The 16263-nt window shown below is 51.4% G+C and overlaps 2 protein-coding genes across 4 annotated transcripts; both read right to left on the reverse strand.

Annotated features, from left to right (window-relative positions):
* Positions 1-1930: 1930 nt before the first annotated feature.
* CCDC194 (coiled-coil domain containing 194) lies at positions 1931-7038 on the reverse strand. Its single transcript, XM_036032530.1, has 4 exons — positions 6129-7038; positions 4892-4988; positions 4393-4525; positions 1931-3967 (listed from the first exon to the last, which is right to left on the reverse strand). The coding sequence occupies exons 1-4, from the start codon at positions 6501-6503 to the stop codon at positions 3817-3819; spliced, it is 756 nt and encodes a 251-aa protein (XP_035888423.1). The 5' UTR covers positions 6504-7038; the 3' UTR covers positions 1931-3816.
* A 2319-nt stretch (positions 7039-9357) lies between these two features.
* On the reverse strand, positions 9358-11928 carry BST2 (bone marrow stromal cell antigen 2). 3 transcript variants are annotated; one of them, XM_036032531.1, is made up of 6 exons: positions 11565-11927; positions 10680-10755; positions 10399-10418; positions 10274-10356; positions 9874-10007; positions 9358-9667 (listed from the first exon to the last, which is right to left on the reverse strand). In XM_036032531.1, the coding sequence occupies exons 1-5, from the start codon at positions 11871-11873 to the stop codon at positions 9893-9895; spliced, it is 603 nt and encodes a 200-aa protein (XP_035888424.1). In that variant the 5' UTR covers positions 11874-11927; the 3' UTR covers positions 9358-9667; positions 9874-9892. The 3 variants fall into 3 exon arrangements, with proteins under 3 accessions (XP_035888424.1, XP_028377160.1, XP_035888425.1); XM_028521359.2 differs by having other exon boundaries at positions 10274-10418; XM_036032532.1 differs by lacking the exons at positions 9358-9667; positions 9874-10007 and adding an exon at positions 10053-10107 and having other exon boundaries at positions 10274-10418; positions 11565-11928.
* Between the last annotated feature and the right edge of the window lie 4335 nt (positions 11929-16263).

Here is a 16263-nt window from a genome sequence, read left to right on the forward strand (position 1 = left end):
GGGTTACTAAGAATAGGCGGCCAGGGTAGGGATGTGAAAGGCGTGCTGGGGACAGGGTTGGAGATGCAGAGATAAAGAGACTCAGACACAGAGAGACTTTGAGTGGTAATTAGACAGGTGGAGAGACAGGGCAGAACAGAGCAAGGTCAGACCAGGGGCTGGCCTGGACGGGTGGGATGCAGGTGGGGTCCGGGAGGTAGGACCCACCAAGGAGTGCTGTTTGCTCCCTTGGGTGGCTGGGGAGCCTGGTGCAGACAGGGCATGGGACTGTTCTCCCTAGATCACCCCCAACCCTATGGGCATCCCCAAAGGTTTAGAGTCCCCTCTGCCCGCTCTCCCTCCCTAACTCTCCTTTTGACACCAGATCTGCCTGTGCCTTTCCTGCTCACACACCTGCCATGGCTCCCCACTTCCTTCCACCCTCGGAACTGAGTTTCAGGTGTTCCGCAGGTATGGTCAAGATGGAACCAGAAGAATAACTGAATAATAATGATAATATTTTAGGTCCCAGGTTCAGCCCTGAGCCCCGCCCTTTACGTGGATCAGCTCTTGGACCTCTACACAGTGAGGGGATCTTAATTAGACAAAGGCCAGTCTCCTGGCCTCCAGCTCCTGCCGCCTCCAGAGGGAGGAGCCATTTCCTGCTCACTTCTGGATTTTCGCCAGGGTTGGGGGCTTCTCAGACCCACCCTTAGCCTCAAGCTCAGTACCCTTACTAGGAGGTAGATGGGAAGAAGGCTGGGGCGTCCCCTGGTGGCCAACAGTAGAACACAGAGGCCAGACCCTCTTACTCCTCCCTTCAGCCTTGCTTCCTCCTGCAGGGCACGACCCACCTGTTCCCCATCCAGGTGGCCCCTCTCGGGTAAAGGGCCTGATCAGGCACCACCAAGTCCGAGGTGGGTGGGGGCATAAGGAGTATGATTGGCTGAGGAAGGATCAATGTTCGAAGGGCTCCCACTCCTCTCCACACACCAGCCTCTTAAGAATTTTTCAAAACAAAATTTAATTTTTTAAAGGTAATAATACATGTGCATGATTTTTAAAATGCAAATATTACAAAGAGATATATAGAGAAACATGAGGCTGCCTCCCTCACCAGTGCCTAGGCCCCCGGTTCCCAGCCCAGAGACCACAGCTGCAACCAGTGTTTCCTAGAAATATTTGGATAAAAGTCCCCCTCGGGTTATTGCTTTCCTGCTTTTTACATTATGTGTCTTGCAGAAGATCTGCTTTGGCCTTTTTAATAGTTGTACAGTATTCTACCATGTGAATGGGTGGACACTCACTTAAAGTCCCCAGTTGGCTGACATTGAGGTTGTTTCCAATTTTATGGCAATTACCAAGAATCTGGCAATAATGTCCTCTTCCTCCCTCTCCTTTTAAAAAGTACATTCTAGCCCTGGATGGTGTGGCTCCATGGATTGAGTGCTGGCCGGCAAACCAAATGGTCACTGATTTGATTCCCACTCAGGACACATGCCTGGGTTGAGGGCCAGGTCCCCAGTAGGGGGTGTGCAAGAGGCAAGCACACATTGATGTTTCTCTACCTCTCTTTCTCCCTCCCTTCCCCTCTCTAAAAATAAAAATAAATAAAATCTTTAAAAGTATGTTTTAAATTTTGAAATAACTTTAGATTTACAGGAAAATTTAAGAGACAATACAGAGAGTCCCTGAACAGCCCTCACCAAGCTTCATCCATTGTTAATATCTTATAGACCACGATTCCTTTGTTAAGACTGACAGAGTAACCTTAGTATGTTAGTATTAACTAAACTCTGGACTTTGATTCACCCGTTAAGTGTTTTTCTGTTCCAGGATCCAACCTAGGATTCTGCATTGCATTTAACCTATCACTTTGCACCCATGTAAGTATAGTTGTAGAAAATTGCTAGAAGGGGAATTGATGGGTCAAATGGTATTTGCACCTTAATTTTGAGAGATTCTAGAAAACTGCCCTTTCAAGTAGTTGTGCCAATGAGCAGTTCCACCTGTGCTGTGTGGGATTGCTTGTGTTTCCACAGCAGTGCCAACACAGTGCATTTGCAAAGTTTTAATTTGTGTTTGTTTTTATTTTTGCTAAACTAACTGGTGGAAAGTGTACCACATTTTTGCTTCAATTTACATTTCTTTTCTAGGAGTGAAGTTGGGCATCTTTTTTGGTATGTTTCTGTGAACTTTGTACACTTTCCTATGAGTTGTTTTTTTAAAAAATTATTTTTATAAGAGCTCCTTATATAATATGGAAATTAGTTTATTCCTGGGTATAAAAAACTATCTGAAATGAATCTTCTTTTTTCTTTCAAATAATTTTCTAGCTAGTTGTTTAAATATAGAAAAGTTTCAGTATGTTCTTTTAGTTTTCTATATATAATTGTACCACCAGAAGTAATATTGTTAGGTTAAATTGTTTCTGATGTTTTCCTGCCAAAAATGCCAACCTGAAATTATAAGGAAACACCACCCAAACCCAAACTTGGACTCCACAAAATGACTGGCCCAGGCTTTTAAAAATTCCAAAATTATGAAAGGCAAAGACAAACTGAGGGGCATTCCAGATGCGAGGAGATGAGAGAGATGTGACAAATACAGTATGTGAGCCAAAAGAATCTTTCGTTATAAAGGACATTACCGGAACAGTTGGCGAAATCTGTTTAAGGTCTGCAGACTAGATAACAGCACGTTCTCAATGTCCATTTCCTAATTTTCATAAGTGTATCATGATTATATGAGAGAATGTCCTTGTTTTTAGGAAATGTAAATTTAAGTATTTATGGGCAAGGAGACATCATTTCTGCAACTTTTTAATAAAAGTAGAGAGGGGGAGAGAGAACACAAGCGAGAGTGCATGCAAAGGTGGTAAAAGTTAACATCTGTGGAATCCAGGTGAGGGGTGCACAGGAGTTCTTTGTACTCATCTTCCAATTTTTCTATAAGTCTGAAGTTATGTGAAATATAAATATAAAACACAAAAACAACATGAAATTGTGCCACATAAACTTGTTATTTCAATAACATTTGATCTGTATAAACAGTGTTTTCTTGTCAACCTATAAATTCCCTCCTTCTTTTATAATAATTGTGTCTTATTTCTTTTTCTTGTCTAAATGCATTGGCTAGCACCTCCAAAACCATAGTAAATACTTGATAGTGGTTTTCCTCACCTTGTCCCTGAATTTGATGACTTTTTTTCCAGAACTTTTTTCTCATTTGATCCATTACTATGGTGAATCTTATTAACAAACTTCTGAATACTGAACCATCCCTGCATCTCAGGCATAAGCCACCTTTTTTGTGGTATATTTTACTCAGTTCTCTTTGCTAAAATTCCAGTGGGAGTTTCGTACCATTCTTACAGGAAGAGTGGTCTGTTCTCTTACTGTGCTCTTTTGTCAGTTTTTGGTGTCAAGGAGAAGCCAGCTCTCTAAATGTGATTCCAATCACTCATTTTACAAAACTGAGGCCCAACGAGAACTGACCTCTTCAGGTCACTCCCAAGCCAGGGCTGGACCCTGAATCCCCATGTTTGTAGGATGAGGGCCACGCTATCCTTAGAGGGGACTTAAGTCCCCACATCAGCATGATCTCACTGGGTGACTAAATGGGCCTGTTTCTTGTCTGTAGAATGCAAGCACAAGATGGTCGGTGAGAGAGCATCGAGTCTCCTTTTCGTCTTTGTTCAGAGCAGCTGGTTTAAAGCTGAGCATTGATGGATATCGACCGGGCACCTCATCCAGCGCGAGCACCCCTATACATGTGCGCCCCGGGGCTGTACAGTGTCTGTCCTGGCCTCGAGCTCACATCCTGCGGGAGGCTGACTCACCCTCGAGTGCGCCGGCAGCCCCCAGAGGGTCTGGGGCGAGAGCGAGAGCGAGAGCGTGAGCGGGCGCTGGGCCGGGGTTGGGCCCCAGAGCGGGCCCCAGGGTGCGGCACTCTGCGCTGGGGGTCCATCTCGGCTTCCAGGGCTTTACTGCTGGGAAGGAGGGGCCGGTCAGTTCCCAGACACTCGACCCCCCCACCCCAGACCTCCCAGCACTCTTCCTCCTTTTCTGGGAACCCCATCCCCAGGATCGCAATGCTTTCTTCACCCCTGGCCATTCCGAGGACCTTTCCCCAAGGCCTGCTGGCCCTTTCTCCGGAAGCTCTGCTCCAGATCCCGGGCCCCTCCCACGATATTTCTTTTTCTTTGCACCCTTCCACCACTCTTCCAGAACCCCCAAAATGCGTCCGAACCTAAAACCCATGCCTGCAGAGTGCTGGCCCCAACTTGGGGATTCCCTCTCCCAGAGTGCCCACCCCGTTCATCACCCCTAGGTGCCAACTCCAGGACCGTCACTGGGATCCTCCCCTCAGTCTTCTCCCCAAGGCCCCGCCCCTGACCCTCCCCTCACTCACACTCGCTCGCGCAGCACCGCCTCCCGGTCCGCGCAGGCTCCGCCCTCGGCCTCGGCCGCGCGTGCGCGCCGCTGTTCCTCTTCCAACAGCCGAGTCGACTCATTGGCCACCGCCTCCCAGCGCGCCAGGGCTTCTGCGGGCGCAGCGTGTGCGGTGAGGTTGGAGACCGCGCGCGCGCGCGCGGGCGTCGGAGCTTATTGTCTGCCTACTGCTTGCGTGCTGTGCCTTATTTGAATTACATTTGTGTGCTGTTTACATGGCTCTTACGTGTCATTTGCATAGCATTTCGTAAGTTTGCATTGCTTTTGGAAGTCGTTTACACGGCGTTTGCCTGTTCTGTTGCTTTTGCGTTTTTATGACCTTTGCATGTATGTGCATTTCTTTCGTACGTTTTCGCGTTTATTTGCATGTCGTTTGCATTATTTTTGCGTAGCTAGGAACTTTCTAGGCTCCTCCCACCTCTAGCCCTGCCCAGCAGCACCCTTGCTCCCCAACACACCTGTCAATGCCCCGTTCTTGGCCCCCATCTGAGTCCCCTCTGCCTTGGCCTCGTCCATCTCAATCTTCAGTATCATCAGCTGGGTCTGCAGCTGGCTCTGCGGAGTGGAGGGGAAGTGAGAGGGCATCCTGGGTGGGCAGGACTGAATTTGCCCATTCTGGGTGGGCACGACTGAATTTGCCCCGCCCTTTCTAGGGGAGATTGAGATAACACTGGTGCTCCCTCGGCTTTGTTGGAATGTCCTTTGGGGTCCTGTAGTTGTAAAACATAGAAATGGCCGCTGAAGTTGGGTATGGCGTGTTGACAGCTGCCTGCCAGGAAAGAGGTCTCTGTCTAGGTACACTGCCCTCCAACCCCAAGACTTGGGGATGCGGAAAGGGTTTAGCTCTGCAGTCAGACTGGGGTTCCAATCCCAGCTACATCTAGACTCACCCACTCGGGTTTCAAACCAACACAAGCCCATTTGGTGTTTGACAGTGATTGGATTGGACATCGCCTTTGAGATATTCTGTAAAGCAGCTAGTCTGACCTCAGAGCATCTTCCATTTAGAGGCAAAATCAGAATCTGAACCAAGGGCAGGCTTCTCTTAACTTTGGCTGTCCCAGGCCCTTTCCTTAGACAGGCAGGAAGGGGGTAAGAGGTCTGTTTTTATTTCTAAAATTCACACGCTGCCCAAGCTCTGCTGGGCCCGGTACACAGAGGTGCACAGTAGTTAATGAATTTAAATGGTTGGGACTTTGAGGATGGTTCTTCTGCGAGGCCTAGGAGTGGGAAGGGTTAAGAAAGTATTTGAAGGAAATGGCCAGAGGAAAAGGGAGGACCAGGCTGGTACCTCCTCCAAGAAACCAAGTTTAGCCTCCTAATTACAGGTGACATGAATGTCCTTTTCCAGAAATAGGGCTGGGACACTGGCTGGGCGGTGGGGAGAATTGAGTGGGCACCTGGGGGAGAAGATAAAACAGGGCCTCCCCAGGTGGGCTCAGGGGTCTGGGGCTTCTCTAGCCACTAGTTTATCTGGCAAATAGCAGAGAACAGTGGGGCCTTCTAGATCAGAAGGTGAACTCAAGGGTGAACCGGCCTTGTAGGAGTTGGACTTATGGTATTATCCTCATTCACATTGAAGAACTGGGGAAACCCAGGCATCCCTGGGACATCCCAGGGGGCATCCCTGGGGGTGTGTGCAGGCCCTCTGTCCCCACATTCTAGATGCCCCAGCCCACCACACTGCCTACTTACCTGGCGGCCCTCACAGGCCCTTAAAGCCTCCTCCAGCTCCTGATGGACACTCTCAGCCTGGTCCAGCTGCCTGGCCAGAGCCTTCTCTCGTTGGGCAGCCTCCGCCAGCTTTCGCTGAAGCTCCTGGACTTCTGGCATCGGGTCCCTGGGGGGCACTGTGGCATTGACCCCTGGCTCCAGCTCTGGGCAGTGAGACCCTCTGGAGGCCGCTGCGGCCAGATTCCAAGCCAGTAGGGCTGCCCCAGCCGCAGCCGCCACCAGGAACACAGCAGCCCCACACAGGGCGAGTACCCGCCAAGCACGCCCTGGCTCTGGCTCTGGCCCTGGCTCGGCCATGCTGTTATCCACAGCTCCAGCCCAGACAGCCACGAGCATTTAATTGGCATCTTGGAACACCAGGGATACCCAAAGTTCCGCCCAGCCAGGGCGTGTTTCCCAAGTCCTTTGGGAGGAGCTGGGTTAGGCCAGATCAGGCCACCGGAGCCTAGGACAGGACTGGGGTCCTGAGTTCCGGTTCTGCCTCTGCCTTCTGCATGCTATCCTCTGAGCCTCAGTTTGCCCTCTGTGAAGTGGGGATGGCAGTAGGTCCTTAGGGCTTAGTGACGAACACATCAGCACATCCAGGCAAAGCACCCATCAGCATAGGGGGCACTTGGTGAGGGACTAGGGGCATATTGTTGCCATTCTGTTCATGGAGAAATCGAGACTGGAAGACTAAAGGCCTGGGTCAGGCTGTCACACTTTCTGCAACCAACTCAGACACCTCTAGACGGTAGACCCAAGGGTGGATCCACCCCATCTCCCTGCTTGTTCTCCAGTGGGTCACCAGGGGGCGATCTTACAACGTGAATTAGATTCAGGCCAGTTGACAACCTCCCTGAATCAAATCTTCTGTCACTAGCTTCATCTCCTGGCCTTCTTCCATTTGTATCTCCTTTTCCTCCTCCTCCCTACTTCCCCCTCTTTCTTCTCCTCCCCAGTTTGTCTCACCCTCTATCCTTCTCTCCTTTCTAGTCCATCACCCTCGTCCCCCTCCTCTTTCTCCTTCTCCTGCAAGGCCTCTAGTGTCTTTAATGTCCTTTCCTTCTCCTAGGCACCCTTCAGCCCTCCTCTGTGCTCTTCTGGCAAGCGCCGTCCCACCCCAGGGCCTTTCATTGGCTGTTCCCTCTGCCAGGGCGCCCCCATCACCCTCTGTGACCAACTACCTCTATTCATTCATTAGTGTCTTCTCCAGAACCCTCCCCTCCCCCACTACCTTAGGCCCCTTTTGATGAGCTCTCCCAGCCCTGCTGTAATTTTACGTAGTGTTTAACTGATTCCCAGCGGCCTCCCCTGTCAGACTGGGTGAATCCCCTAAAAAGCAAAGCCCACATCTGCCTGGTTCCCACTGCCCAGCTGGTCCTGACACACAGTTATTTGTGCAGGACACATGATCTGAGTAAACACTGTGAACTAGAATCTCAATGTCCCAACCCCCTCACCCTGCTACCCCATCCTTCTTATTCCACATGAAGAAATCAGAGCCCAGAGAGGCCAAGTCTCAGGCCAGGGACACACAGCAGCTACTGATCACTGCCAGATTCCTGCTGGATTGGAATCCCTATAGACCCACAGGACCTGAGTCCTGACTTCTCAGCCCCTGGCTGGCTGGGCCACAGCCAGCAAGGGAAGTGAGATATTTTTAGGAAGAGGAGTTTATAACTGGGCCATTGTGTGGGGGCTTAGGGGGAGAATTGAGCAGGTCAAATCCATTTTACTTAGCAAACCTAACCCCCTTCATCAGTGAAATACAGCCCAGGCGTGGGGGCCAGCCTGCCCCCCTCCCACACACACTGTTTTGGAACATCTGTTAGGTCAAGCTGGGAGTGGGAATGGAGGACTGTGGGGGAGGGGTAAGGACTGAGGTTACCTGGTCACATACAATGGGTTTGCTTCTTGGAAGCCAAGGGAGGCCAGGGGTTCAGTCGCCTGAGCAGCTAAGAACCCTGAGAAAGCCCGAAACCTTCTCTGGACCTGCTTCCTCATTTTTTAGAGGGGGCTATTGGTGGGGAGTGAAATGACTCGGTCATAGTAAAGGGACCTCACGAGCTCCTACTGAGCCCCCATGCAAACCTGCAAACTGGGGATGCCCCGAGCCTCACTCTCTGGAGCAGAAGTTCTCACTGGATATGATCAGATCCCCAGGAGACAATTGGTATTTTCTGAAGGTGCTTTTTGTTGTCACAACCAGGGGTAGGAGGCAACAGCACCTAACGGGTGGAGGCCAGGCAAACTGCACGACATCCTACTCATCCAGCACAGCCCCCGCCACAGAGAACATTCCAGCCCAAACGTGGGCAGTGCCAGTCTGCCCGCCCTCAAATGTCACAGTGCGTCAGGAAAGAGACTGACAAGGTCCACACACAGAAAAATGGTCGGGGAGGCTGGAGAGTGGTGACTAAGGGGAAGGGGGGGGACAAAAGGGTCAGGGGACAGAGATGGTGTTTGGGGGGGTCCCTGGGGGACCAGCAGGAGCCACAGATGGGGAGCCTGTTGACCACCTGGTCTGGAGACCGCAGGACCTGAGGGCAGTGCAGAATTCTGGGCAGACACAAGGATCCTGGCCCCAGGACCAAATGACAGGAAGTTGCCTGGACAATAGTTGGGATTCCAGGAAAACTTGGAGGAAGGAAGATAACAAAGAAGGAAGGAATTATGAGATGTGGACCCCAGAGAGTGGGTGAAGGGCCATCAGGACCGTGGCCCTCCATTCCGGAGAAGCAGAGAGACTCTGGAGGCAGGATTCTGCAGGATGAATAGGAGTTTGGAGGGGAAAACAAGTTGGGAATATGGAGGAGGGAGGTACATTGTGACAAATGCTTGGCTTGGGCGTGTCTGCAGATCCAGGTTTGAATCCCAGGTCTGCACTTTCTGGGGGTGGAGGGGGGCAGATTGGGAATTGGACAAGGTGTCCCCGTAGTCATGGCCTGTGTTTCCTCATGGCACCGTGAGCATGCGGAGACTGATGTGGAGATGACAGTAGAGTGCTGAGCATTCAGCGAGCACTGATGGGGGTGTATGGTCCTTTAAGATGATCCCAGTGGAGAATAGGGCTGGGTAGGCAGTGGAGTGGTACCTGCCCAAACCCCATGGGTTTCTGGGAACATTCTGGAGCAAGGAAGGCTGGGTGTAGACATCAACAGTTCGCAGATGCTTGGGAGTGATCAGTGACACACCAGGAACTTCAGAGTAAGGTCACTCCCCCAAAAAGGAATGTTTACTTTTTGGTACCCAAAGACCCCAGAACAAAGTGACATTCCAGAACCCTGAACAACAAAAAGCAGATGCCCCCCACTCCACGACCCACCAATTTTCGAGGGGCAGCTGTGGGCCAACTCAGATGCTTCTCTACCCCCAAGGCTACCCCATGAACCACCTCTTGCCATACGAGCCCCCTCCACTCCCCCCAACTGTCCCCTGTTCCCCAACCATGCAGTCGTGTGGCCCCTCAAAACTTTCCAGGTCAGGGAAGCAGAACTGGAACCAGTCCAGGTTGTGACCTAAGAGATGTAATAAGGGAGACTCAGGGCAGAACTGTGGACAGAACACGGGCTCTGGCCCCTCCATATGCCTCCTCACTGAGGTCCCCACATCCCTCCCAAAGACCCTTCTCCTCTGCGCCCAGCCTTCCACCCTGCAGGCAGGCCACCTCCCCAGGCCCTGACTCTGTGACTCCCTCCCACCCCTTTCAGCTCCCCCTCCTTACCTGCCAGCTTCCTGGGACCTCAGGCCAACAGATCCAGGAGGCTCAGGGTCAGGAGAATAGTGACCACAGAGAGGCTGAGGGTGTTCCCGGAGTTGGTGGAGCCATAGTCCCTGCCGAAGCTTTCATGGTCTTTTCTGAGGTGGAGATGGGGGCAATTCAGGCAGGCGCCAGGGCTTGCTGCTCCAGTGCTGGGCTCATCGCCCCTCAGAATCTGCCCTCTTTCCCACCGAGTCCCTAGGGAGGAGAGTGGGCAGCTGCCACTCATGACTGGGTAATCCAGGGACAAGGCTGGAATTCAAACTTTGTCCCCAAAGCAATGGGATTTATGGAGTCAAGAAGATCCCAGGTCTTGGGATGGGACTAGAAGGTTAAGGGGGGCATGGCTGGGGAGTGTCCCCACCTTAGTTCATTCAGCTCTGCAGTTGTGTCCTGCAGCTTCTGGGTTGTGTCCTGCAGCTTCTGGGTTGTGTCCTGCAGCTTCTGGGTTGTGTCCTGCAACTTCTGGGTTGTGTTCTGCAGCTTCTGCTTCAATGTCCTAATCTCCTCTAGTATGGGACGGGGGCATGTCTGCACCATAGCCACACCCCTCAACTGGCTCCAACTTGGAATAGGACCCCACTTTGAGCCCCACCTTCACCTGAATGCACGTTGGAAACCTGGCACGCCCCCTGCCCACCTCCACTGGATTCTGGTCCCATCCCTCTCTCCTGACCCCAACCCTGGGACCTTCCCTCTCCCTCCTCTTTAATACCTTCCCTGCTCCTCCAAGCCCCGCTAGTAGAACCCGGGCCTTGTATTTTTCTCACCTTGAAGCTCTTGTACTTGCTCCTGTAGCTTTTGGCCCTGAGCCTGCTGCATCTTCAGGGAAGCCATCAGGGTCACCTGGAATGTGGTGGAAGGGTGGGGGTGTCAGACTCTGGGGTTCTGTCCCTGGTGGGGTGGGCTGCTGTCTTGGGACCTGAACCCCTCCCCAGGTCTTGGGGTCAGATCCAAATACCTTTCAAGGTTCCCTCCAACCTTCTCTGTACCTGTCTCCCTCTGTGAAGATTGACTACAACCTCCCACCCTCCCAGGGACACTGCTAAGAGTGAAATCCTCGAAACGGGAGTTTTAAGCCCCCCCTAGGAATTTGGAGGCTCCCCAGGCTCAAACCCTAGGAGAAGTTTCCAGATCCCCTGGGCTATTGCCCAAGATTTAGAGGTCTATTCAAACCCAGAACACGGGATTTCTGAACCCAAGCAAGATGTCCAGTGGGAGTTTCCAGGCCCCTCATATCAAGACCCAAGTGAAAGTTTCAGCCCCTTAGGCATGCAGTAGAAGTATCAAGAGCCCCTGCCTTCTTCAGGGTCTGGTGAGTTCCCATCCCAACCCCCAAAGGGAATTTCTACTCCCCCAAGACTCTGCCCAATGGGAGCTTCTAGCTCCCCCAGACCAATGCCCTGGAGTTTGGAGATTCATCCATATCCTAGTTAGAATACCGAGGCCCCTTATTTGGGTGCTGTGGGGAATTTAAGCCTCCAGTCTACACTGGCACCCCAAAGAGAATTTAGAGATCCCCAGAGCCTGAAGGGGAAATTCAGGTTCCTGATATAAGGGCCCTGGGGCAGTCTCAAGGTCTATCTGGATCTCCACCTAGACCCTGGGTGGATCCCCCAAGCAGAGGGCCCTCTTTAGGGCTGGTGGTGGCTTACCGCAGTCTGGTTGTAAGTGGCAGCCTGGGCCTTAGTCTTCAGTAAGATTTCCTGGGCCTGGGTCCACTGGCGCTCCAGGAAGTGGGTGAGGTTTCGACACTCCTGCTCTGCTCTGCGGCCATCCTTGCAAGCCGGGCTGTGGACCTGGACACTGAGGATGATCGTGGCCACAAACAGACCCACCGCAAACAGGGCCAGCAGGACCAGCAGGATCCCTAGCCACCTTGGGAGCTTGTAGTGCCCCAGCATTAGCTCCCTTGAGTTTTCAACCATGGGCAAAGGGATGTAGTGGTAAAAAGTGGATGTCATAGGGATCTGCCCTGGGTTGTAGGGAGTCAGAAAGGAAGCTGAAACTTTCTAAGAGGCTGGATCTGCCTCCTTATTAGCATAGGGGCCATTTTGACCAATGAAAAGTCCTAAAACAATCCCCTGACCTAGGGATTTTTGAATGGATCATCTGAAAGAACAGTTTAACTTTCAGTTTTGGTTTCCAGGAAAGAGGTATGTTGTCACTGCCAAATTATAGCCTTGGCCCTTCTGGGCCAGGTGCTAGCACATGAGCTGCTGCAGAAGGGGCACTGCCCGGGAGACCTCATCGCAAGTCCCTGCCCTTCTCCTGTGCTCCCAAGGGCCACACCTGCAGTTGCTGAATGCCTAGGGCACCCCAGCCGCGTGTTCCTGTGTGCTGGGACCTGAGAAGCCACAAGCTGTCATGTCCAGTCCCCAGCTGGGGAAGCTGAGGCTGAGGGGTGAGTGGTGGACTGGGGGCAGGCAGGACCAGGGTGTGACCCAAGAGGCTGGGTTTTGTGTTCAGGGGTCTCCATAGTGACCCAGCAGGCGTTCAGTTAGCATCCCTGCCATGGTGTCTGAAGGGACCAGTAAGGAGCCATGGAGGGTGTCAGAGGAGGGACATTTCTCTACCTAGACTGCTTAAAGACAGTCAACAGCCAAATGACAAGGGATGGGGAACAGTCTTGCTGGACAGGCCCAGGGGAACTTGTGTTTCCCACGAGCAGGAGCCTCCCTCCCAGACCAGGACCCCCAGCGCAGAGACACAATCTTGGCTGAAGCTGACTTATTTGGGCCGCACTCTGCTGGCCTTCAAACTTGAGGGTCAGCTTGGGACCACAGCTGGGGGTGAGAAGCTGAGGCTGTGTGTGAACAGCCCTTCCTTCACGTGGGACTCCGGACAGGCCACTTCCCCTCAGCCTCAGTTTCCATAGCTGTAAGATGGGGATGACAACAGAACATCCACATGCTCCCCCACCTAAATTTTGCAACCCAGGTGGGTGCCTTGCTCACCTCACTGCAGTCCCAGATCTGCAAACAGAAGGTTTGTGGTTTTCACCTCTGGAATAGTGATGCCACCATTCTTCTGGGTTTCACTTGGGTTAAGGCCCATGCACTTGTGACAAAACCAGATAGGGAGGCTAGGAGGTATCCTGCCTGGGAAAATGATGAGAATGGGGAAGAGGGCGTCATGCCCGTCGATGAAGAAGCAGAGGATGCACGCATGCCACTGGACTCCTCAACGCCAAGAAAAGCAAAAGCACAGTGAGGGGGTGTAAAAATGCATTTTCTTTCCACCTTTCTAAATTCTTCTGGCTAGACTAATAGTCAAATTAACATGAGACAGATTAATAGGAGAAAACAACCAACTTGGTTATATATGACAACTTTTTACCTATTTATATTGTGCCGTAAGAATATGACTGGTATAGCTCAGCGGGATGGACATTGTACTGCAAACAGAAAGGTCACAGGTTCAATTCCCTGTCAGGGCACATGGCCAGGTCCTCCCTGGGGGGGGGGGGGTGTGAGACGCAGCCTACTGATGTTTCTTTGGCACATGGATGTTTCTCTCCCTCTCTCTCTCCCTCCCTTCCCCTCTCCCTAAAAATAAATACATAGACCTGGCTGGTGTGGCTCAGGGAGTTGAATGCCTGCCTGAGAACCAAAAGGTGGCCATTTGATTCCCAGTCAGGGCACATGCAGGGGTTTCGGGCTGGGTCCCAGTTTGGGGGGCGGTGTGAGAGGCAACCAGTTGGTGCTTCTCTCACCCCTTTTTCTCCCCTTTTCCTCTCTCTAAAAATAAAACAAATTAAAAAAATAAATAAAATCATTAAAAAAAAAAGAATATGGGACCTTAGGACAGATTGAGCATTTGAGGCTTAGATGTCTCTGGAGCTAAGGAGAAGGGGGGTTGTGATTTGGGGCTTCAAAGGGGAGGAAGGCAGTTCACGCAGACGTGGGAGAGCAACAGTGTAGTAAAGGAATGTGCGGTGGGCTGCCTTCAGCAAAGGGCTTCCATCAGAGGTCGTGCCAGGCCCCTCTCTGCCCACCGGCTAGTTCGAGTTAAACCACTGTGCCCTGTGATGGCTCACCTCCTAGAGCAGGTCCTCTTCTAAATTCCCTTCAGGTAGTTAGGCGGAAGGACAAAGCTTCTTCCTGAGTCTTTTGTTTCTTGAAAATAGCCAGCCTGGAATAGTCCATATCTCCAAAGGCATATTTTGGGGTGGTGAACTTTGCTCCCCTCACCAGCAACAACAACCCCAACCCCCCAGTTCAGGAAGTGGGCATGATAGAATATGCTCCCATCGAGGTTATTGATATAGCAACTAGCTTCCAGCAAAAAGCCAGGCGAGTATACAAGTATGGGTAGCACAGCTCCGGGATATGCGGGGAATGGCTTTTCTCTGACCTGCAGGATGCAGAGGAAATGAGTTGTGTCACCATACACCCCTCTGGCAGCACCTGCATGGTGCTCAGGGGGTTTAAGGCTCTTGGTGTGAGACGGGATAGTAAGAAGCCAGGAAAATTCCTTGGCAGGTGGAATGGGGAAACTGAGGCAGAGAGCCAAACACATGGCCAAACAATTTACAAGCAGGTGCAGATGGTCAACAGAGCCAAAGACCCTGAGTGCCTGGCAGTGGACAAAACTGGGAAACTAAGGATGTCGCCCCCGTCCTGACCAGCATAATCCAGTTGGTTGGGTGTCATTCTACAAAGCAAAAGATTGCTAGTTCGATTCCTGGTCAGGGCACATGCCTGGGTTGCAGGCCAGGTCCCTGGTTGGGGCTGGGCATGTTCAAGAGGCAATCGATCTGTGTTCCTCTCACACATGGATGTTTCTGTCCTTCTTTTTCTCCCTCTCTTCCCCTCTCTCTAAAAGTAAATAAGTAAAATCAATTAAAAAAAAACCCTGCCACCCAGGGTAACCTTTCCTCCATGGAAAGCAGCAAAAACAGGTGGGCAATGCCAGAACCAACTACAGTGACTGAAGACCCTTGCCCTGTCACTGACCAATCAGCGGAAACGACGACCCTAAACCCCTAAACGGGTGCATCTGGAGAACTGATGAATATTTTGCTGAAAACCTACCCAGCAAGAGAGAGATAAAAGCCTCAAGACAAAGGCCACATCTCTTCTGTCTCCTTCCTCCACTCCTCCCCTCACAGGCACTCCCCACCCCTAGGCAGAAGGCTCAGGGCCAGGTAGCAACTCCCTTCTAGGTGGGACTATTTAAATCAAAGGTAGGCTTAGCCCAATGAGTGGGGCCTCCCTGACACGGTGGAGCGTGCTGACTCTATCTTATTTCTAGCTTGCACGTCTCTCACGGTCTCAGGTAAACAGCTCCCACTATAGACAGGCTGACTCTTAGAGGAATTCTGTTCCTCTTGAACTTTTGGCAAAGATTTGCAGGAGCCTCAAGACCAAATTATATCAGGAAGGGTCAATGGAGACTCGGGGAGTGAAGAGATTGAGAGATTTCTGTGTTCTCTGGTCGCCCTTGGAGCCGAGGCATCACACCCCTCTTGCCTCTTCTTCTCTCTCTTAATATAAAAAAAGCCTGAATTCTGGGCTCTCTTAAGATGGATTTGCAGGAGCTTTAAGGTTCCCCATCTTCTCAAGCTGCCATCTTCTGCATCAATAAACCTTTCCTTATCCTAAATTCTGGTTGATGTTGATTATTGGCCTTTGAGGGGTCAGTAAAAGGCCCTTCCTCCTCCCATAACTGAGGGCTGCTCAGAGGGCGACTGGTCAGAGGGCTGCTGGCCAGAAGGAATGTGTGTTGTTTTGAAATGGATTGTAACTTTCAGACTCAGGAGGGTGTGGTCTGCCTCTTGCTGACCCACCACTGTCAGTGCTGTCCGCAGTAATGTGTGTAATAAATCACATGTCCACATCTGCTAGTCCACAGGAAGTTTGTTTGTTTGTTTGTTTGTTTGTTTGTTTGTTTTCAGAATACCACAAGCATTTAAGCAGCTTCCCAGTTTGGGGCTCCTGCACTACAGCTTTTTTTGAAGCATTGGGCACAGGAACCTTGGATCAGTAACAATGGACCTTGGAAATTTATAGGGGGGAACAATAAATTCTTAGGTAGCTGTGAATGATACCGGCCGTCTACGCCCCTGTTTTTGAGGCCCCTGATTGGGTCACATTCACTGCAAGAATGAAAACCAAGATATTTCAGCCTGCCTTCAGCACCCGGTACCGGACAGGGATACCCACTCTGAGCCCACTCATAGGACAAAACGTTTGGACAATCCATTGTTGACCTGGGGGAAACTGACAAGCCCTGGGAGCAGACACAGGCAAACCCTGAGACAGAGAGGGAGCTTCGGAAGCCAAAGTCTAGCTCAATCAGCTGTCAAGTGTTAGGTAAAACCAAACGTGGTTTGAACTCCTTATTGCTTGT

The sequence above is a fragment of the Phyllostomus discolor genome, chromosome 8 (genome assembly GCF_004126475.2).
Source record: "Phyllostomus discolor isolate MPI-MPIP mPhyDis1 chromosome 8, mPhyDis1.pri.v3, whole genome shotgun sequence".
NCBI lineage: Eukaryota > Metazoa > Chordata > Mammalia > Chiroptera > Phyllostomidae > Phyllostomus > Phyllostomus discolor.

Excerpts from the sequence above, each read along its gene's own strand:
- CCDC194 (XM_036032530.1), bottom strand. The coding sequence starts at position 6,503 with ATGCTCGTGGCTGTCTGGGCTGGAGCTGTGGATAACAGCATGGCCGAG. Across the intron at positions 4,989-6,128 it reads GGGCCTGTGAGGGCCGCCAG|AGCCAGCTGCAGACCCAGCT; the intron begins GTAAGTAGGCAG and ends TCCACTCCGCAG. Across the intron at positions 3,968-4,392 it reads GCGGTGCTGCGCGAGCGAGT|TAAAGCCCTGGAAGCCGAGA; the intron begins GTGAGTGAGGGG and ends CCTTCCCAGCAG.
- BST2 (XM_028521359.2), bottom strand. The coding sequence starts at position 11,873 with ATGACATCCACTTTTTACCACTACATCCCTTTGCCCATGGTTGAAAAC. Across the intron at positions 10,419-10,679 it reads GCAAGTACAAGAGCTTCAAG|AGGAGATTAGGACATTGAAG; the intron begins GTGAGAAAAATA and ends GTCCCATACTAG. Across the intron at positions 10,008-10,273 it reads GCAGAGCTGAATGAACTAAG|AAAAGACCATGAAAGCTTCG; the intron begins GTGGGGACACTC and ends TCTCCACCTCAG.